Genomic DNA, 23,864 nt, shown 5'->3' on the forward strand with positions numbered 1-23,864 from the left:
ACATAAATGATGTCTATGTAGGCAGCACACTAGGTTTTAGGACACGACTGTCGAACATGTTGTTCATTAACACGTTGAGGTGAGAGCTGATTGATCAGTGTGAAAGTGTGCCTGTCTATGAAGACTAGCTTGGACTAGCTTTTTACTTCTTCCTCTAGATCTTCTATTCTTGGAATTTCGTCTTAAAAATGTTGAAGTCTGCTGGATATAACTCAGAAAAAAAGCTGGACGATTACAATCGCAATTCTGACTAAACATTGTGCTGATCTCAAAGGCTGAGAGACTGAATATGGATTACCGTATTTGGTTATTTGCATGTCTATCATGGACACTCCTAAGGCAAAGTTACTTTATGAAGGAGTCTTGCTTTAATGGAACACTTCTAATGAACGTTATTTTATTGGATGACGATGTATCGCCTTGGAGTATCAATTTTGTAAAGCCAGCGGTGATGAGAGCAGCTGGATCTGATTCTGAAGACGGTAAAGTATGATCCTAACAACATTTAAGAGAATATGAAGAGAGACTATTTAAAGTACAGCCTTGCAAAGCCATATTATGATAAACTAAATAAACATATGGTATTATAACACATAGGCCTAACTTGTTTAAATATGAAATGTCATTCAATTTGAAATTATTATATGTGGATTCTAAATTGATATGTGACCCTGGATCACAAAACAGTCATAAGGGTCATTTTTTTGGAATTTATACATAATCTGAAAGCTGAATACATAAGCTTTCCATGTACACTCTTAAAAAAAAAGGTTCTTCAAGTGATGCCATAGAAGAACCATTTTTGGTTCCACGAAGAACCATTCAGTCAAAGGTTCTTTAAAGAACCATTTCTTGCTTACCTTTTTATAATCTGAATAACCTTATTTGCCGCAAAGAACCTTTTGTGGAACAGAAAGGTTCTTCAGATGTTAAAGGTTCTTTATGGAACCATTAAAACAAAAAAGGTTCTTCTATGGCATCGTGAAGCACCTTTACTTTTTAAGAGTGTAGGGTGCAAAAAAATCGAAATATGGAGAAAATGGCCTTTAAAGTTGTCTAAATGAAGTTCTTAGCGACGCATATTACTAATCAAAAATTATGTTTTGAAATATATTACAGTAGGAAATTTACTAAATATCTTCACGGAACATGATCTTTACTTAATATCCTAATGATTTTTGGCATAAAAGAAAAATCGATTGAATTTGACCCACAATGACAATGTATTTTTTGGCTTTTGCTACAAATTGCTACTCAAGACTGGTTTTGTGGTCCAGGGTCACATATTATAGTTGGAATCGAATTTGAAGTGTTAACGTATTTATTTGTTTCTTTTTCATATTTTTTTAGAGGTGAATCGGCAATTATTGGTTAAGTTCAGAGGGTTTAAAACCGCTTACTACTTGAAAAAAGGCTGCAGCAGTAGCGCCTGTGAGGGGGTTGGAATTTTAAACGATCTTTCGGTCAGTTCTGGCTTTATTTTCTTTAAAATAAGCTTACTCCCTATATAAATTGTCTTTTCACTAATAATCTTGATTTCTTTCTAGAATGCAGGGGAGGAGGGATGTGCTCTGCTGGGGCCAACATGCACTTACGCAACTTTCCAAATGGTTGAGTATGTTAGATTTTAATTTTGCTGTTTTGTAAGTTTTACTTGTTTTGTAAGTTTTACTTGCATTTAGTGCATTCAACAGTACTAACCATATTTCAAAACAATAGATTAAAATATTAAATGACATATAAAGATGTACTTATACTACCAGTCAAAAGTTTTTAGACAGTAAAAGTTTATCATTTTTTTTTAAAAGAAGTCTCTTCTGCTCACCAAGCACCAAGCAAAGTACAGTAAAAACAGTAATTTTTTTAAAATGTTTCTACTATTTAAAATAACTGCTTTCTATTTGGGTATATTTTAAAATGTAATTTATTCCTTTGATTTCAAAGCTGAATTTTTAGCATCATTACTCCAGTCACATGATCCTTCAGAAATCATATTAATATTCTGATTTGTAGCTCAAAAACATTTAATATTATTATTATGTTGAAAACAACTGAGTAGATTTTTTTTCAGGTGTCACGTCCATAGATTGTCAGTTAGTTTGATTTGTTCCCCATGTGCTCCTTGTCCTAATTTTGTTTCTGTTCCCATTGTGTTCCACTGATTTCAATGTGTGTCATTTAGTTCCTTGTTACTTAAGCCCTGTGTTTTCCAGTGTCTAGCATCCGGTGTTATACGTCATTCCTTGTCTGTTATCCTATGCACCGGAGTTGTTCTTTTTTTATTATTATTATTAAAGACTGTTTAAGTTTATTCCACGCCTTCTCGCTCCCCTCCCTTTGAAGTCTTGACATCACGTTTCTTTGAGGAATTGAATGTTCAGAAGAACAGCATTTATCTGAAATGGATAACTTTTGTAACATTATAAATGTCTTTATCATCACTTTTGATCAATTTAAAGCATCCTTGCTAAATAAAAGTATTTATTTTATTTTTTTATTTTTATTTTAGATAAATGCTAATCTTTGGATCTTTTTTTTCATCAAAGAATCCTGAAAAAAAAAGTACTCAACTGTTTTAAATATTGATAATAATAATAATAATAATAATAATAAAGTTTCTTGAACAGCAAATCAGCATATTAGAATGGTTTCTGAAGGATCATATGACACTGAAGACTGAAGTAATGATGCTGAAAATTTAGCTTTGATCACAGAAATAAATTACATTTTAAAATATATTCAAACAGAAAGCAGTTATTTAAAAATATTTCACAATATTACTGTGTTTAGCTGTTTTTTGGATCAAACAAAGGCAAGCTTGGTGAGCAGAAGAGAATTCTTACTGTCCAAAAACTTTAGACTGGCAGTGAAAGTAAAGTTCAAGGTTCAACCAACAAAATAAAAAAATATGCTATTTAGTGACTGAAAGTTAGTATTTAGAAATGATCATACACTCCTAAAAATAAAGGTGCTTTAAAAGGTTCTCCACAGTGATGTCATAGAAGAACCATTTTTGGTTCCACAAAGAACCATTCAGTCAAAGGTTCTTTAGGGAACCATATATTACCTTTTTATAATCTGAAGAACCTTCTTTCGCCACAAATTATGTTTTATTAACAAGGTTCGGGAGGAGCACGATCAGATATTCAACCAATTTGGCACAGGTGTAATTCGTTTACCCAATCATCCTAACAAGCACAACACGTATATAAACAGACCGCCTTCTTACCTCCGTCCTGTGATAGTTTCTTGGCATCCCTCCTCCACCCCAATTCCCCACTTCTAACCTGTTTTTATCCCATACTAGGGATAGGGGGAGTTCTCTGGGTTCGGCCTGTATTCCGGGCCCGGAGCCCTCCCCCAGGACAGCACGCCAAAATATGCTTTCTACATGCTCAAGCAGATTAGATGTAAGGGCGAACTATTGAAAGAACCTTTTGTGAAACAGAAAGGTTCTTCAGATGTTAAAGGTTCTTATTGGAACCATTTAGACAAAAAAGGTTCTTCTATGCATGGCATCATGAAGCACCTTTATTTTAAAAAGTGTAAAGCATAAGCATAAGAAGAATATGTGATATGTCTGTGACCACTTTTGTAGTCTGGAGATTGGTCTGAACCTCAACATGCCCATCATCTCTGCCGGAAGCTTTGGATTGTCTTGTGACTTCAAGAGAGATCTGACTCGACTTCTGCCTCCAGCAAGAAAAATCTCCAGCTTCTTCTTCAACTTTTGGAACCACGTAGACCATATCAAGTCTAAATGGAAAACAGCATATATATACAAGAAACAGAATAACACAGAGGACTGTTTCTGGTGTGTACATTATGTAGTAACTATATGTAGAAAGATTTCCATACGGTTCTCTGTATGATTTTGTGTCTTGTCTGCAGGTACATAAATGCTCTTGAGGTGGCTTCAGGCAACTTTTCCTCCAGTTTAGAGAAAAATGTGATCCTGCGAAATAAGGAAGATCTCAGTAAGGCTCTGGATAACCGTAACCGGGACAGTAACTGTGAGACCTTGTTTTATTTGAATATTAAAACTTAGTTTGTAAATGTTTTACTTACGGTAATTTATGCCTTAATGTATGTGTGTCTCTGGTCAAAACATTCCACTTTTTGTTACTTGATTGCTGTTTTACAGTGTTCATTATATGTGGAACACCTGATGACATCATGGATCTGAAGAATGGCACTATGGACTCTAATGAAGAAATCGTTTTTCTTCTTATTGACCTTTACAAGTCAGTCAACTCTTGTTTTCTTTTATCAAGAGAGCTAGTAATGTATTGGTAAAGACTGGAAATCCAACTAACTTACTTACTAACTCACAGTGACAGATATTATAATGGGTCATCTAATGCTGCTATGAAAAATGTCCTGGTGCTAACAATGCCTAACACGAGACAATACACCATTGACACTTCTGGTAACAACACGGTAGGTAAAGCTTTTATTTATCTCCTAAAATATATTTCAAAAGATCAATTTATTCTGTGCTAGAGATTTTCCTTGGTATTTTTATTTCTTAGGTTGCATTTTACATACACTATATGGACAAAAGTTGCTAAACTTTGCATACTAATACATAGCCATTAAGTTGGTCCCCAATTGCAGATATTACATCTTCCACTCTTCTGGTTTTCCACACAATATTTATGTGTTTTCATGGGCCCATTTATCCAGTAACACATTTGTGAGGTCAGGCACTGATGTTGGATGAGAAGCCCTGGCTTGCATACTCCATTTCAGTTCATCCCAAAGGTGTTTGGGGTTGAGGTCAGGGCTCTGTGCAGGCCAGGCAAGTTTAAAGCACATTTATTTTATACTATGTATAGTTCAAGTCTATTACAGTATTTACTGGCATATCGCTCAAGACATACTCATATAAAATTGTAATTAAACTTTATTTGGAGTACTACTTGTGCACAATGCACATTTCTTAATATTAAGCCTAAATATGTTTTATTGACACTGTTGATGAGGATTACATGGTCTTTAAATATTTTGCATTCAAACACATTATTACTTAAAGTGTACATGAAGTATACTTACAGTCAAGGCCAAAAGTTTTGAGAATGACACAAATATTAGTTTTCACAAAGTTTACTGCTAAACTGCTTTTAGATCTTTTGGCGCTTTTCCACTACACAGTACCAGCTCGGCTCAACTCGACTCGGCTCGACTCGGCTCTGTTTGGTTTTCCACTGTGTAGAAGTTGTACCTATACCTCCACAATAGTACCTGGTTGTCATAGCGACGCTGCAAGAAACTGCCGTGATGTAATCTTCTACGCGACACACACCCGCTGTCTGCACCTCCTCGTTTGACCACGGCGTATTCTTCCGAGTTGCCATAATATGTAATGGATTGGATATGTCACGCAATCTCTGGCCAAACATTTTAAAAATGGCGGGGTTATTCTGGATACTATTGCTGGCGCGTGCAATGATGACGCAGTGAATAGTGACGATTCTCTCTGACCAATCAGCAGTCTGCTGTGTTTTCACGTCACATTTTAGTATCGCCTTAGCTCGCCTCAGCTCGCTTGGAACCTCGCCGGAGGTGGTACGAAAAAAAGTACCTGGAAGTCGGTACAGGTACAACTTTTACACAGTGGAAAACCAAACAGAGCCGAGTCGAGTCGAGCCGAGGCGAGCTGAGGCGAGCTGGTACTGTGTAGTGGAAAAGCGCCAAAGTTGTTTCTGTGATGTACTGAAATATACACTTCATACGTTTCAAAGGCTTTTATCGACAATTACATGACATTTATGCAAAGAGTCAGTATTTGCAGTGTTGGCCCTTCTTTTTCAGGACCTCTGCAATTCAACTGAGCATGCTCTCAATCAACTTCTGGGCCAAATCCTGACTGATAGCAACCCATTCTTTCATAATCACTTCTTGGAGTTTGTCAGAATTAGTGGGTTTTTGTTTGTCCACCCGTCTCTTGAGGATTGACCACAAGTTCTCAATGGGATTAAGATCTGGGGAGTTTCCAGGCCATGGATCCAAAATTTCAACGGTTTGTTTCCCGAGCCACTTAGTTATCACTTTAGCCTTATGGCATGGTGCTCCATCGTGCTGGAAAATGCATTGTTCTTCACCAAACTGTTGTTGGATTGTTGGAAGAAGTTGCTGTTGGAGGGTGTTTTGGTACCATTCTTTATTCATGGCTGTGTTTTTGGGCAAAATTGTGAGTGAGCCCACTCCCTTGGATGAGAAGCAACCCCACACATGAATGGTCTCAGGATGCTTTACTGTTGGCATGACACAGGACTGATGGTAGCGCTCACCTTTTCTTCTCCGGACAAGCCTTTTTCCAGATGCCCCAAACAATCGGAAAGAGGCTTCATCGGAGAATATGACTTTGCCCCAGTCCTCAGCAGTCCATTCACCATACTTTTTGCAGAAGATCAATCTGTCCCTGATGTTTTTTTTGGAGAGAAGTGGCTTCTTTGCTGCCCTTCTTGACACCAGGCCATCTTCCAAAAGTCTTGGCCTCACTGTGCGTGCAGATGCGCTCACACCTGCCTGCTGCCATTCCTGAGCGAGCTCTGCACTGGTGGCACTCCGATCCCGCAGCTGAATCCTCTTTAGGAGACGATCCTGGTGCTTGCTGGACTTTCTTGAACGCCCTGAAGCCTTCTTAACAAGAATTGAACCTGAAGTTCTTGATGATCCTATAAATTGTTGATTTAGGTGCAATCTTAGTAGCCACAATATCCTTGCCTGTGAAGCCATTTTTATGCAACGCAATGATGGCTGCACGCGTTTCTTTGCAGGTCACCATTGTTAACAATGGAAGAACAATGATTTCAAGCATCACCCTCCTTTTAACATGTCAAGTCTGCCATTCTAACCCAATCAGCCTGACATAATGATCTCCAGCCTTGTGCTCGTCAACATTCTCACCTGAGTTAACAAGACGATTACTGAAATGATCTCAGCTGGTCCTTTAATGACAGCAATGAAATGCAGTGGAAAGTTTTTTTCGGGATTAAGTTAATTTTCATGGCAAAGAAGGACTATGCAATTCATTTGATCACTCTTCATAACATTCTGGAGTATATGCAAATTGCTATTATAAAAACTTAAGCAGCAACTTTTCCAATTTCCAATATTTATGTAATTCTCAAAACTTTTGGCCACGACTGTACAATAGTTCCACTTTAGCACAATCGAATATACTTAAGTATATCTTTATTTCGACTTCAGCACTACTTCCGCACAATTAAAGTGCATTAAGTACAAAATTAGTTGTTTTATTTTAGCAGAATTTAAATATACCAGTTTAGTATACTAAAAGTACAAATGCAGGGTATTTTTATTAAGTACATAAGCTATAAATGTATTTGTAGTGTACTTAGCATAAAATAAATAGTTTAAATACATTTTAGTATATTTATTTTTCACTAGGATAGCAGAGATGAAATTTCAAGAACTGAGTTATTGCTAAAGTTGAAAGTTGAAAGTTTATTTGCACATATAACATTTAAAATACAACTTTACAAATCCAATAAAAGAAGAAAATGAAAATTCTGTGCAGGAGAGAGTGAGAAGACCCTAAGGTCTTATAAAACCACCTCCCAAAATCCCATTAAATAGACATAAAGTTACATGATCAAACAAGACAATACAATCACACATCAAGCATTTAAATATAACAAATTAACAAGATAAACTTATTTACATGTTAACATTATTTTCAGCTCTTTTTTGAAAGAGTTTAGAGTGTTTTTAGTCTTAGAGCGGGGTCTAAATGATTCCAGAATGAAGGCCCTCTGTATTTCAGTGTAGATTGATTGGCCGTAGTTCTACAAAAGGGAAGATAAAAGTCTTTGCAGCGCCTTGTGGAGTAAGCATGAACATCCGAAGAATACATAAAAAAATTATTAAAAGCTCTGGGCATAGTATTTGTCATATTCACATACTTGTACATAAAGATATTTAGGCAATAGATGTTAACATTAAATATAGTCAAAATGTTATATTTTATGAAAAGCGGAGCAGATGATGACAATCTATTTGATTTACTCATAATTCTTAAGAATTTCTTTTGTATTAATAAAATCCTATTTAGATATGTTTGGCATGTTGCACCCCAAACAATATTACAGTACATAATGTGGGGATAGATTAAACTATAATATAATGTTTTCATTCATGAAATATCAATTAAAGAGCGAACTCTACTCAATATACCAACAGATTTCATTATTTTTCTACAAACATGTTGAATATGATATTTTCAGGTTAGTTTTTGGTCGACAATGACACCTAAAAATTGTATTTGGTTCACTTGGCTAATTTTTAAACCATCAATTGATAACTCTATGTCCTGACAATCTCCTTTATTTTTTGTGCTAAAAATCATATAGTTAGTTTTTTATATATTAAGAGAGAGTTGATTTACTAAACCATTTAGAAATATTTTGCAACTCTTCATTTGCTTCTCTTATCAATGTGTCAATATTAGAATGAGATAATAGGAGACATGTATCATCTGCAAACATGAGTGGCATAACATTTTTACAAACAAATCTTAAATCATTAATATAAATTAGGAATAATAGAGGTCCCAAAATGGACCCCTGCGGTACCCCGCATAATAGTTTTCCCCTACTTGAGCTCAGATTGTTAACATAAACAAATTGCTCTCTTTCATCCAAATAGTTTTGTACCCAATTTAAGGCTATATGTTTAATGCCATAATTTTCTAATTTTGCTAAAAGAATATTATGATTTATTGTGTCGAATGCTTTTGACAAGTCTAAAAATATACCAATAGTATTATTTTTCTCATGCAGATTTTTTGTGATTTTATCGACAAACTGTAAAAGAGCCATTTCTGTAGACATGTTCTCTCTGAAGCCATACTGATGATCATATAATATCAAATTTTCTTTAAAGTGTTTTAATATCCTTTTATAAACTAATTTTTCCAGTATTTTAGAAAACAAAGGTAGAACTGAAATAGGTCGATAATTGTTAAATAAATGCGAATTCCCAGACTTAAACAAAGGAGTTACTTTAGCTAATTTGAGATCTCTTGGTACAACACCTGTTTTGAGTGACAAAGAGAGAACAGAAGTTACAGGCTCAATAATAGAGGAAGCTACTTTCTTTATGAGACTAGCTCTAATTTCATCATATGATTTCAAGCACTTCATTAGGAGTTGGAGGATCAAATTCATTTAAGCAAGGATAAGGCAAATCAAAAATTTGTGAAGTAAATTTTCCTGTATTCATAATGTTTTTTGCCAGTGAAGGACCAACATTCTCAAAGAAATCATTAAAACCGTTTGCTATATCGATGGGGTTTTGATAATTCTCGATACCATCAGATAACTGAGATGGAATACCTCGAGTTGTTTGTTTTTTATTTAATAATTCATTTATAACATTCCAGGTAATTTTTATATTTTCACATGAATTTCCTAACTTTTCAGAAAAATATATAAGTTCACTGAGCTCAGAACAACTCATTTTTTTCCACAAATGTTTGGCAATGGGTCTGATTAAAACTCCTGAAATCAATAATTTAGAGGTGTGTGCTAATACTTTTGTCCATGTAGTGTATATTAAATACACACATATAAAACTCAATCAACAAATACAGTACATTTATCCATCGTTCAAAAGATTGGGGTCAGTAATATTTGTTTTTAAATGAATACTTTTAGCAAGGATCCATTAAATTGATCAAAAGTGATAGTAAAGACATTACAAAAGATTGTATTTCAAATACAATTTGAAAAAAAAAAAATACAAAAAAATGGTTTTTTTTTTAAATGTTCAGTTGATCTAATCATGGAAAAAAGTGTATCGCAGCATAATTTTGCCACCAGAGCTGGGTAGATTGCTAACAAATTGTAATCCATGACTGATTTAAAATTACATGACAAAAACATGCAAATGTAACACTTAAATGATTAAGCATGTTTTTTTTTTGTCATGTAATTTTGAATCAGTAATGGATTACAACTTTTAAGTAAATATTTTTAGATGAAAAGTTGACAAAAAAAGTCTGTGAATTTGTGCATTGTAATGAGTTAGTTTTGTCATTTTGTATAGTGTAATTACACATTTTTCACATTCACATACTGATGTTTCTCTGTTATGGATCTAGAAGTACTAATTCTCACCGTCTCACCATTCTATATGCAGATGAATGACTATATTGCAGCATATCACGATGCGGTGCTACTGTTCAAACAGGTGATGAGGAGCATCTGGAACATGCCATTCTCAGAAATTCAGGATATGGGGTCTGTCAGCATGAACTTCTTCAGAAATGTGTCTTTTACAGGTAAAAAGCTTAAGTAATTTTTTATAATATTGGACTTAATTCGGTGGATCCATAGGATAATATAGATGTGAAAACCCATACCACAGGTATAGCTGGAGATTATCAGCTGGATGAATATGGTGACCGGGATCTGGTATTTTCTTTGATTTACACTAACGTCAAAAATGAGGTATGCCACAGATTTCAGACATACAGCTGAGGTCAAAAGTTTACACACACCTTGCAGAATCTGCAAAATGTTAATTATTTTACCAAAATAAGAGGGATCATACAAAATGCATGTTATTATTTAATACTGACCTGAATAAGTTTTTTCTCATTAAAGTTGTTTCCATACTTAATAATAGTTTAAGGGTAAAAAAATTACCCTGTTCAAAAGTTTACATACACTTGATTCTTATTACTGTGTTGTTACTTGAATGATCCACATCTGTTTTTTTGTTTGTTTGTTTGTTTAGTGATAGTTGTTCATGAGTCCCTTGTTTGTCCTGAACAGTTCAACTACCCGCTATTCTTCAGAAAAGTCTTTTAGGTCCCACAGATTTTTTGGTTTTTCAGCATTTTTGTGTATTTGAACCCTTTTTCCAACAATGCCTGTATGATTTTCAGATCTATTTTTTCACACTGAGGACAACTGAGCGACTCATATGCAACTATTACAGAAGGTTCAAATGCTCAGTGAAGCTTCAGAAAGAGAAACAATGCAATAAGAGCCGGGGGGATGAAGTAAGAAAAATGTACATCCTTATTCTGTTCAAAGGTTTACACCCCTGGCTCTTAATGCAGGTCCTTCTGAATCACTCTTTGGAACTTTGAATTGATTATTGGACATTAAATCTGATTTCTTTTGTACTTTAGTACAAGAATCTTTATGAGTTTAACACATCCACCAACAATACACAGCTAAAGGACAGCGATCCTTCCTTCATTTGGCCTCAGCTTCATCTGCCTGAAGACCGTCCACCAACAGATCCCACTGGTATAGAGGAATCTATTAAGATTGTACTGTTTAAGTTTTATTCATCAAGTTTTACTGTATGTAAAATGTTGTTTATATAAAATCATTATTTATTTATTTAGGCCTGCAAGTCATTGTCATAGTATTGTGTACTGCTGTTGTGGGGATCATGGGTACACTTGCCTTCATTTTTTACTGGTTAGAGCAATCAATTTTTTAATTTTTATTCTCTGAAATTGTTTGTAGCGAGATACTTACTATTGTTTATGTATATATTTTGAAGGCAAAATAGATATTACCGTCGCATGCAGAAAAGATGGTCTCACATTTCCTCTGAGCTTATTACGCCTTTAGAGTCGAATGAATTGAATATGATCAGTCTGAAGGTAATAGAATCATTTAATAAAATGTTATGCTTTTGTTTTTTTGTATATTTTTCTGTAAATTTCTAATATTTAATTATCTCTTGTCATTAGATTGAGGAAGACTCTACACAAAATAGTAGCTACATCTTACGCCGTGCACGCTATGATAAAAAGGTACTGTACAAATACTTACTTGAATCTAAAATGATTCCTTACTGTAATACTGTAATACGGTGGTTTCTTTATAGATTGTTATCCTTGAAGAATTAAAGCTCACAGATGGAAGCTTCACTGAAAGACAGAGGATAGAGCTCAACACGGTACTAGGATTTAATTCTTTTTGAATCATTTTAAGATAAAAACTTTTATTTTGTTTTTGTACACAACTGATATTAAAATGCCACTTCCATTTCAGCTATTGAAAATTGATTATGACAACCTGACCAAATTCTATGGGACAATTAAATTTGATAATGAGTATTTTGGTGTGTTTGAATATGGAGAGAGAGGATCCCTTCGAGTGAGTATTACAATGAGCCTCATATGTCTTAAATACTGATGTAGCACACAAACACTATAATATGTTTTTATTTATTCTTTTAGAATGTGCTTAATGATAGGATTTCATACCCAGAAGAGACCTTCATGGACTGGCAGTTTAAGATATCAGTCATGTATGACATTGCAAAGGTAATGAAATGACGCAGGTGTTTATATTTTCATTTTGTATTATTTTTTTTAATTCAAAACGTATACATGATATAATAGTTCACTGGAAAATGAATTTTTGATGAAAATTTACTTACCCTCAGGCTGTCCAATATGTAGTAGATGAGTCAGAATTTCAGCATTACATTATTTGTTCACCAGTGGGTCCTCTGCAGTAAATGGGTGCCGTCAAAATTACAGTTCAAAAAGCTGATAAAAACATAATCCACAAATCTGCTATCCTTAATATTGCTCTCTCCAGTGGGAAGTCATCTCATCTGAATTAGGAGAGACATGTGCACAGATTAAGCACTGTTAATAATTGAAAACTGTCCAAAACAAAACTAAACAAACATGTCAGTGGGTTTTGATGTAAGGGGACAACAGGGGATGGACTTTTTCACTGAAGGATGCATTATTATGACAGTTTAAAGTTAATGCCTTAAGTAAGGAATAATTGACCATATGCACGGAGCATTCTTTAGAACTTCTGCATAATGATAAACCAGCTCCTAAACTTCCGCTGAAGCTCATTTTATATGTGCCATATATAGGTGGACACTCTTGAGACTCCTCTACTACCTCATTCTTATCAGAAACTGAGATAAATAATAATTGCAACATTGTAAATAATGATAGCGGCATGAACATTCAGTTTCATATTATTTAACAACATATAATTTAAATGGAACGTTCAGGACAAACAAGCCTGGTAATCCCAGGAGAGTACCTGCATAGTCGTACATTTAAATGGTGACAGTCAAACACTATCATAACGTGTTTAGGCTAGCATTAGCTAGCTAGCCATACTTCTCTTCAAGGACATCTTAATCATATTCTTGATAATAAGTAACTTGACTTCATAGTCATGAACACATTTTTAAAATCTTGTAATATTTTGAAACCTTTATTATTTTATTTCAAATCTACAGCTGTGCAATAAAATTCACTTCAAAGATTCACTTTTCATTCATAAAGATGACATGGGAAAAAAAATATTTTCACAGAAAACAAAGTCTTTTTTCAAGATAAAATTGACATGAAATTACCCAAATAACCAGAAGATGGCAGCAGAGGATTAATCATTGGCTGCAGTTGCCATTTTAACCTAGTTTTTTCAAGACGTCTTGCTTTTCCATTTATTATAAAATTACTAGTATAATAAATTGTAGTACTTTCACTGCACTTCAAGGAAAAATCCACTTTTTTGGAAATAGGCTCATTCTCCAACTCCCCCCAAGTTAATAAATTGGGTTTTACCGTTTTGTAATCTATTCAGCCGTTCTCCTGTTCTGGCGATATCACTTTTAGCATTATTAATGGTATAAGAATTAAATAATGCACTCAATATGAATCGATATGAATTTGAAATATTTAATTTAATTTAATAACTACATCTTTTAAGCTTTATCTTGAACTGTAAAAGCTATTAAATAGCATAAATTTAACCAACACAAACTTGTAACTGTTGTAGTTTTGATCGGAAATGACTTAGACTTGTCTAAACAAGGAAGTCATCCGTGCATATGGTCAATTCTTAGAAAATAATGTGCGTCGTGACCACATAACCACCTCAGATGTGCATTTTCATAGAATTCAAAGGAGCGAAGTCAATTATTCCGCTTATACTACGGTTCCCACACCTCAAGACATTGATTAAACGATATATTTTAAGGCATTCCTCCGGGGTTTTGTCCTTAAAATGCTGTTGTGAGTAGGATTCATTTCTTAAGCAGCTCATCTAATGCCTCCAGTGCTAATTCCAAAGTGTCATTTTGGACCTAGTAACAACGCTTGAGCTAATAATGAAGTTTAGACAGACAGACAGCGAAAGAGAGAGAGATTAAGCTGGTGAACTCTCTGAGTCTGTAGGTCTCAAAAGTGATCGGCAGCATCGTCTCTACTAATAGTAAAACTTTAGTTAATTTTCTTCAGGAGCACGCCGTTGTTACCTCACTTGTGAGAAATGTCATGTAGTTAAGTTGTTAATCATCAGTGCAGTGCTAACAAAATTAACACGTATGTTAATAGTTAATGTGTGTAAGTAAAGGAGAGAGAGTAGGAAAAATAGAGTACTTTTCCTACATAATAAAATGTAATTTTGACAAAAAGTTTAAACAATCTTTAATTTTTATCCTATTGTTTTCTGTATTTATTAATTCGGCCAGTGTAATTGTGGGTTTTGGTTATTTAGCTGTTATAGGCTGTGAGGACCTTTGAAATAATCATGTGGCGAAGTGATATAGACATGTAATGCGGTCAAGAGCTGCCTGGAACTATGTTCGCCATGCGTTTCCCTGAAAATAATGCACACCATAAAATGTTCGTCAGCCGATTAGAATCAAGTATTCAACGCCCCGTATTATAATGATTCTTTTAGTAATTCTTTACAAACATTATTTGATCGTGCCAACAATTTTTTACCTGTTCTTTAAAATTCTAAATGTATGATTTAGTTCTTTGCATATAGTGTGTCTGGATGGATGGCCTAATATAGGCCTACTAGAGATGCTATATATACATTATAAATAGCACTGTAAACGTACTGTACTTACATAGTTTCTCATATGAACTCTTTGCCCTTCTGCAGGGCATGTCTTATCTCCATGCAAGCAACATTGTAGTTCACGGGCGTCTTAAATCGACTAACTGTGTGGTTGACAACCGCATGGTAGTGAAGATTGCAGACTTTGGCTTCAAGACAGTTCAGTTTACTCCCAGTAAAGGTGAAAGAGTGGTTTATTTTTATCCTGAAAAAGATTTTCAGTTAATCCTACACTGTTTTATTAAGCCATAGTTATTTAGTTAACCATTTCCTTGTGTCTCAGATCTGTGGACAGCCCCTGAACACTTGAGGAAGCAGGGGATCTCTCAGAAAGGAGATGTGTACAGTTTTGCTATCATTTCCCAGGAGATCATGATGAGAAAGTGCACATTCTATACAAGCGCCTGCTCTGATCGTACTGGTGAGAGGAAAAATGATAGACAGCTGCATAACAATACACAATCCAATCACTGGTGACACCTACTGGTGATTTTCCATCATGCATGCATTTGTTTGTGCCATGTGATGTTTAATTGTAAAACAATTGTTCAGCCAAAAATGTAAATTCTGCACTCAGTCATTTACTCAAAAAGTGGAATAATATGCTTCTAGCTGAGGGACTGAAGCTTTAAAGTTGCCAAAATGGTTTATGCATTGTAAAGATTTAAATTATGTTGTTTTATCAGTTGTTTTGTTAAAAATATGATGTGAATTATGCAAACTTCCATGAAATATAATTATGAATTAAAATTTTGTCATGTGCAATGACATACATTCTACAGACATACAATTAGATAGACAGAGATTTTATTTTTGTCTATAAATTAAATATTTAAAAACATTTAAACACATTTAAAAACTTAATGTAAAAGTAATCAAGTTTTTTTTTTTAATATAAGACATCAGCAGCCAGCAGGACATTTTCATGTGTTGATAAATTTGATTTGGCTCAGATTTATAGATCTTGGATCCTGGAGGGATTGATCCTTATGTCTTTATCTACTATTTTTATTGCTTTTTCTTATCAACTTTTCTTTTTTTACAGATGCTTTAATTTTGCAGATGGTGGAGTTGCATATTCAATCTTTCTCTCATTTTTTTCTACTCTCAGGTCCAGCTCCACCTCCACAATCATTTTACTTGCTCTCGTATGCTTTTCAGGAGTTTTATCTTCAACCTCTCTTTCCTTTTTTATCGTCTCTTCCTCAGCCTTAGCATTTTGCACAGGGCTGATGTCCATCCAAGCAAGTTTTGTCTTTGCTGGTGGCAAATATGAGTTTCAGCTGGACATTTTATAGTTGAAAGGTCTGTCATTATCTCCTTCTTTGTCTCCTTCTCCTTTCAGGTATACAGTCTTTCTCCACCTTAGCAGATGCCTCACACCTCATTCACAATCACAGTTTGTGTTTCACAGTGAATTGTTTCACATTCAGACAGATTTGGATTTTTTTTTTTCAGTGTAGGTGAACGATTTCTTTAACTAATCCACTTTTTGTTTTTTTAGAGAAACTGGCCAGAGTACAGTTCCCTAGTATGACCTCTTTCTTCAGACCCGATCTAAACTGTGAGAACACTAGTGAAAGAGAACAAGAGGTATGTATGTGTGTCTATGAATGTGTGTGTCTCGTACACAAAATGTTATTTACACTAATGCAGCCAACAAGTTATGCAAAGAAGGGAAAAAACATACAGGTAGTTGACATATAAGAGCCTACAGTTGGAAATGTGCCAAACACACACATATATATATATATATATATATATATATATATTTGAAAGCCTGCTTAGAATATTTGTGCTTTTATAAATTCATTTGTCACACCACAGAACCAATAAATCTGTTAGCTGAATTAGCTGGGTTACTTTGTTTAAAAATAGTTGGATTTTTGGGTAACACTTTACAATAAGGTGTCATTTCTTAACATTTGTTAATGCATTAACTAATATTAACAATGAGCAATACAGTGAGGGAAAAATTATGTTACCCTGCTGATTTTGTACATTTGCCCACTGACAATGTAATGATCAGTCTATAATTTTAATGGTAGGTTTATTTGAACAGTGAGAGACAGAGTAACAACAAAAATTCCAAAAAAAAAAAAAAACAGATTATCAGATTATAAGTTATAAATTGATTTGCACCCTTGTTGGCAATAACAGAGGTCAGACGTTTCTTGTAGTTGGCCAACAGGTTTGCACACATCTCAGGAGGGATTTTGTCCCACTCCTCTTTGCAGATCCTCTCCAAATCATTAAGGTTTTAAGGCTGACGTTTGGCAACTCGAACCTTCTGCTTCCTTCACAGATTTTCTATGGGATTTCTATAGGCCACTCCAGTTCCTTAAAGGTGCCATAGAATGCATTGAAACAATATTTTAAATTGTTCTCTGATATCTACATAGAAGGTATATGGCATAGGAAAGGGCAAAAATTCTCCAGAAACGGTTTTACAGGTCCATTTACAACCCTACGATTTGTCCCTAGAATGAAATGCTCTGTTATTGCCTTGTTTGGAAGGTCTGTGAATATTAATGAGGGTCTCTGCTCTGATTAGCTGTTTCACAGAGCTGCTCATCTCAATAGCTTGCACATGGAGGAAATATATATTTATGCCGCGTTCCAGACAACCCGTAACCCGTGTTTTTCCGACCTTCTACCAGTAAAAGTGCACTGGAACGGCAGTCAAACCCGTGACTTCCCACTCGTGAACTCGTACTAGATCGATGTACTCCCAGTTACGAGTTCTGACGTAACATAGCCCGTGAAACAACAAAGTCAGCTCTAATGCGTGCGGTGTTTATGCAAGTGGCACACGGTGGAAAAATAGAGCCTAGGACAATATAACGTTGCAATCAAATTAATAATAATATAAAAATAATAATGATTCATAAATGTGCCCAGGCAGTTTGGCGTGACTTGCCTGGAATGCTACAAAGTCGTGAGTCGTGGTTTGAAGTGGTGATTTACCAGTTAAAAACCTGCCTGGAACGCAGCATTAATTACGGAGCTCGAGCCGCTTTTAATATGCGGTTTGTTGAATCTGCCGTTTTGAATTGTCGACATTTTACTCTCACTATTGTGATCGCATGTGCTCTGTGTAAAGTTATAATGCAGCAACACAAGTACTTACCACACAAGTTCAGATGCTGTCAGTGATGCTTAGGATCTGTAAATCATTTGCCATCATCAGCGCAGTCATCCCTCTGTTTTTGTGGTAAGTGAAATCTTATGTACTGCAATGTAACAGGCTACAGCTAGCATTAAGCTAACCATGTCCCTTCAGTGGCTTGCCTTATTTTACTGATGTACTGATGTTACTGATGATTGGTCTATGCAAATGTTGGAGGCGTAACTATTAACGATCCCGGGGCTATTGCGTAATAGTCTGTGTTACGTTGGAATTGACCTATTTTTCGGTGGTCTTTTGCAAACACCAGATTTATATAAGAAGGAGGAAATGGTGGTGTTTGAGACTCATGGTATGTCATGTCCATGTACTGAACTGTTATTATTTAACTATGCCAAGGTAAACACAGTTTTCCATTCTATGGCACCTTTAATGTGCTTCTTCTTGAACCACTCATTTGTTGCCTTGGCCATGTGTTTTGGGTCACTGTCATGCTGGAATACCCATCCACGACCCATTTTCAATGCCCTGGCTGAGGGAAGGAGGTTCTCACCCAAGATTTGACAGTACATGGCCCCGTCCATCGGTGGGGATGGTGTTCTTGGGGTCATAGGCAGCATTCCATTTGAGTTGATGCCAAAGAGCTCGATTTTGGTCTGATCTGACCACAACACTTTCACCCAGTTCTTCTCTGAATCATTCAGATGTTTGTTAACAAACTTCAGACGGGCCTGTACATGTGCTTTCTTGAGCAGGGGGACCTTGCAGGCGCTGCAGGATTTCAGTCCTTCACACTGTAGTGTAGTAGTTACCAATTGTTTTCTTGGTGACTCTGGTCTCAGTTGCCTTTTGACAAGATCCTCCCTTGTAGTTCTGGACTGATTCCTCACTGTTCTCATGATCATTGAAACTCCACAAGGTGAAATCTTGCATGGAGCCCCAGACTGAGGGAGATTGACAGTTTTGTGTTTCTTCCATTAGGGAATAATCACACCAGCTGTTGTCACCTTCTCACCAAGCTGCTTGGCGATGGTCTTGAAGCCCATTCCAGCCATGTGTAGGTCTACAGTCTTGTCCCTGACATCCTTGGACAGCTCTTTAGTCTTAGCCATGGTGGAAAGTTTGGAATCTGATTGATTGCTTCTGTGGACAGGTGTTTTTTATTCAGGTAACAACCCTTTATGAGAGTGCTCCTAATCTCAGCTTGTTACCTGTATAAAAGACACCTACGAGCCAGAAATCTTGTTGACTGGTAGGGGATCAAATACTTATTTCACTTATTAAAATGCAAATTAATTTATCACTATTTAAAAAAAAAAAATCTGTCTCTCACTTTTCAAATAAAGCTACCATTAAAATTATAGACTGATCATTTCTTTGTCAGTGAGCAAACAATAAAAAGCAGGGGATCAAATATTTTTTCCCTCACTGTATATTTGTACAGCATTATATTAGTTAAAGGATTACTTTACTTCCAGAATAAAAATTTCCTGATAATTTGCTCAGCCCCATGTCATCCAAAATTCATGTCTTTCTTTCTTCAGTCGCAAAGAAATAAAGTTTTTTTTTAAAACATCAAGGATTTTTCTCCACATAGTGGACTTAGTGGAAATTTTTATTCTGGAAGTGAACTAATCTTTTAGAAGTATTGTTAATTCTTAGTTAATGCTACCTAAAGTAGTTAACTAATGAACTAACAAATGAAAAACGAAATGTTGATAAAAGATACATATGTCATCTACTTTACACAAGTTTTGTTAGTTAAGTAGTTAACAACAGGTCCCATATTACTTGGTTCTCTACTCTGTTTCTTCAGGTGTGCATGCTGATCAAAAATTGTTGGGACGAGGACCCAGACAAAAGACCAGATTTCAAAAAGATAGAAAACACTCTATGGAAGATTGTCAGGTCACTCTTTATAGGCTTTTATTCAACAGTGAAAAATCTTACTGAGCTTATAACCACATTGAACATTAAAGAAACACACTAGACTGAGGACCATCTCAAATCTCTCTAATAAATGATTTCCTGATTTGATTTGGAATAGTCTGGACAACCAAGAACATGCAAGCTACATGGAGAACCTGATTCGCCGGCTGCAGATGTATTCTCGTAACCTGGAGCGACTTGTTGAAGAACGTACAGCTCTGTACAAAGCTGAGAGAGACCGAGCGGACTGCCTGAACTTCATGCTTCTACCTGGGTCTGAGCAAAACAAACAGAAAAACACTGCAGAATCTTATTAGAGATGCCTAAATGCATTTGTTTTAGTGTTATTGTTATTGAGATGAAATTAAATAGACTTTTAATGTATTTTAAGTATTTAAATTCAAATTCAAATCATTAACCCTCAACATTTTGGATTTGTTGCAGGCCAGTTGTGCGCTCACTAAAGGAAACAGGAAAAGTGGAACCTGAGCTCTTTGACGAGGTTACCATTTACTTCAGCGACATTGTGGGTTTTACCACACTGTGCCACTTTAGCACACCCATAGAGGTGGTGGACATGCTCAATGATATCTACAAAAACTTTGACAGCATTCTGGACAATCATGATGTCTATAAGGTATTCCAGACAAATGAGCAGTGGATTTTGTTTACTGTAGTACTAACAATCCAGTAAATCAAAAGTGACTTTGTCTATCTGTTTCAGGTAGAGACGATTGGTGACGCATACATGGTGGTGTCTGGTCTTCCTCGGCGCAATGGGAACAGGCATGCAAAGGATATCTGCTGCATGGCACTGGACATCCTGGCTTTCATGGGCACTTTCCAATTACGGCATCTGCCTGGGATACCTGTGTGGATCCGCATCGGTGTGCATTCAGGTAAGGGACAGTCATTCACTGCACTCCACTCAACAGTGAGTTCTTATAAACTAAAAATGTTTTCCAGTATTGCAGAGGGCATTTCTTAAAGGGATAGTTCACCCAAAAATAAAATTTCTGTTATTAATTACTCACCCTCATGCAGTTCCAAACCTGTAAGACCTTCATTCATCTTCTGAACATAATTTAGGATATTTTTGATGAAATCCGAGAGCTTTCTGACCCTGCATAGAAAGCAATGCAACTACAAGCCCAGAAAGGTAGTCAGGACATTGTTAAAATAGTCCATGCGACATCAGTGGTTCAAACTTATGTCAACAATTTCTTCTCTTCCATGTCAGACTTCGACACACGTTTATGAGAGTACTATGACGGATGCCTGTGGTGCTGCTTATATTATGAGTAGACCTCCAGAAAATATTTTAAACCCCTTAGATTTAATATTTTTGTCACATTTGCACAGGGCCCTGTGCTGCTGGTGTAGTCGGAATTAAGATGCCCAGATACTGCCTGTTTGGAGACACTGTGAACACGGCATCTCGCATGGAGTCCACAGGTCTACGTGAGTAGTGCTACTTTTCAAAATCTTACTCTACCATTCAAAAGCTGGGGGCCAGAAATTATTACTTTTTTTAAATTGATCAAAAGAGTGTCAAGGGTCATGAGTAACATTTATATCACCAAAAACAGTGCTTTAAACTTTAACTTTCTATTCATTAAAGGACCCACAAAATATCAAGCAGCACAACTGTTTTTAACATGGATAATAAGAAATAAACATTGAATTAGCATGTTAAAATGTTTCTGAAGGATCATGTGACACTGAAGACTAGAATAATGGCTACTGAAAATTCAGCATTGCCATCACAGGAATATACAGTTGCAGAATCTGCAAAATGTTAATATTTTACCAAAATAAGAGGGATCATACAACATGCATGTTATTTTTTATTTAATACTGTCCTGAATAAGATATTTTACTTAAAAGACATTAACATATAGTCTACAAGAGCAAATAATAGTTGAATTTATAAAAATGACCCCATTCAAAAGTTTACATACACTTGATTCTTAATACTGTGTTGTTACCTGAATGATCCACAGTTGTTGTTGTTGTTTTTGTTTAATGATAGTTGTCCATGAGTCCCTTGTTTGTTTCACACTGAGGACAACTCATATGCAACTATTACAGAAGGTTCAAATGCTCACTGATAAAAAATCATGTGCATTTGTTATTTTGGTAATATAATTAACATTTTGCAGAACTTTCAGAACTGTATTACATGGTAATATATATTAAATTAGAAAACACATGAATAGAAAACTTCAAATTGCATTAATGTCACAATATCATTGTTTTTATAGTTTTTTTTTTTTTATAAATTTTACCAAACTTTTGAATGGCATGCTTAATGTGTTCTCTAGCTTACCCTAACCAAATAATTGTGAGTAATCCCTCTATTGCTATTCTATACTTTATTCTACTTTCGTCTCTTTACCCCAGCACTACGAATCCACGTGAGTCAGTCGACTATCAACATCCTCCAGCGTACAGACTGCAAGTTTGAGTATGAAAAAAGAGGAGAAACTTACTTAAAGGTATGTAATTAAATTGTTTATTGTCTCACTATTGTAAAAGTACTGATTTCACAATTGTTTTAATGGTTATCTTCATCAGTGTTTTTTTTTAGTATTATTTATATACTACTGTATTTATTAATAGTTTGAATTAAGATATAATTTATTTTATTTATTTAAATTTAAATTTTAGTACTTTAGTAAGTCTACTTAAATCTTATTTTATTCCAAGGCAATTTTTCTAACTTGTATGCTTTGTATTTAATTTCACTGGTCCTCATATACACTACAGGGTAAAGGAAAAGAAACAACATACTGGTTAACAGGAGTTACAGGGCAAAATTACAATCTGCCAACACCTCCAACAGCGTGAGTTTAACTTTTTTTTAATAACACAATATCAGTCAAAGGTTTTTGAACAGTACGATTTCTAATGTTTTTTTAAGGAAGTGTCTTCTGCTCACCAAGCCTGCATTTATTTGATCTAAAATACAGGAAAAGCAGTAATATTGTGGAATGTTTTAACTGCTTTCTATTTGAATATTTTTTTAAATGTAATTTATTCCTGTGATCAAAGCTAAATTTTCAGCATCATTACTCCAGTCTTCATTGTCACATGATGCTTCAGAAATCATTCTAATATGCAGATTTTTAATATAAATGACATATAAATATAATATATGATATATAAATACTTTACAATATTACCGCTTTTACTTTATTTCGGATCAAATAAATGCAGGCTTGGTGAGCAAAATATACTTTTTTGAACAGCATTAAAAATCTTACTGTTCAAAAACTTTTGACTGATAGCGTATTCATTCTCATAACTTGAAATTACTTACATTTCATTATTGTGAACTCTTCTCCTGGCAGGGAAAACTTCCAGAATCTGCAGCAGGATCTGTCTCAAATGATAAAGACGTGTCTGGAGAAGCGGCCCTCCAGCTTGTGGAAGAGAAAGACCCTTTCAACACGTCACAGGAAGCTCATAATGGATTGCACAGAGCAGCCAGAGTATCTCCACCTGGCCACCGGTGACAATTTTAGCACATACCTGTAAATCCAACACCGAACATTATACTAACACACCGCCACATGTGCATCTGGACCAAAAGCCTTTTCTTGCTGACACAACTGGATCTCAATGTAAACCACTGCAAAATGTAAATACTGTATATTTGGATTTATTATGAAAAAACATATTAGTGTTATAATGTTATTAGTCATTCTAACATTATTAGTTGTTGTAAAAGGTTGTAGATTTAATATTTTCCTATTTTCTTTCCTAAAAACTTCAAATTGTCCTTCTTAAACTGAAATGATACAGCAATAAACTTTATTAACCATGCAGTGATATTAGTGTGAGCATGTGAGTGTAACAATGTTTCGTACATACAATATTTAATTTTCATGTAAATGTTATAATAAATGCTTCAGACACAG

General features: G+C 35.1%; 1 protein-coding gene across 1 annotated transcript; it reads left to right on the forward strand.

The window, feature by feature from the left end:
• Window positions 1-66: 66 nt before the first annotated feature.
• gucy2cb (guanylate cyclase 2Cb) lies at window positions 67-23,775 on the forward strand. The gene is made up of 27 exons (XM_073827763.1): window positions 67-482; window positions 1,351-1,463; window positions 1,548-1,615; window positions 3,599-3,814; window positions 3,892-4,013; window positions 4,145-4,244; window positions 4,335-4,440; window positions 10,168-10,309; window positions 10,396-10,478; window positions 11,168-11,288; window positions 11,390-11,465; window positions 11,551-11,653; window positions 11,744-11,806; window positions 11,881-11,952; window positions 12,048-12,152; window positions 12,236-12,322; window positions 14,931-15,066; window positions 15,169-15,306; window positions 16,390-16,478; window positions 19,829-19,920; window positions 20,060-20,215; window positions 20,386-20,578; window positions 20,666-20,840; window positions 21,304-21,402; window positions 22,345-22,439; window positions 22,711-22,787; window positions 23,295-23,775. The coding sequence occupies exons 1-27, from the start codon at window positions 290-292 to the stop codon at window positions 23,479-23,481; spliced, it is 3,207 nt and encodes a 1,068-aa protein (XP_073683864.1). The 5' UTR covers window positions 67-289; the 3' UTR covers window positions 23,482-23,775.
• The last annotated feature ends 89 nt before the right edge of the window (window positions 23,776-23,864 follow it).

The sequence above is a fragment of the Garra rufa genome, chromosome 22 (assembly GCF_049309525.1).
Source record: "Garra rufa chromosome 22, GarRuf1.0, whole genome shotgun sequence".
Lineage (NCBI taxonomy): Eukaryota > Metazoa > Chordata > Actinopteri > Cypriniformes > Cyprinidae > Garra > Garra rufa.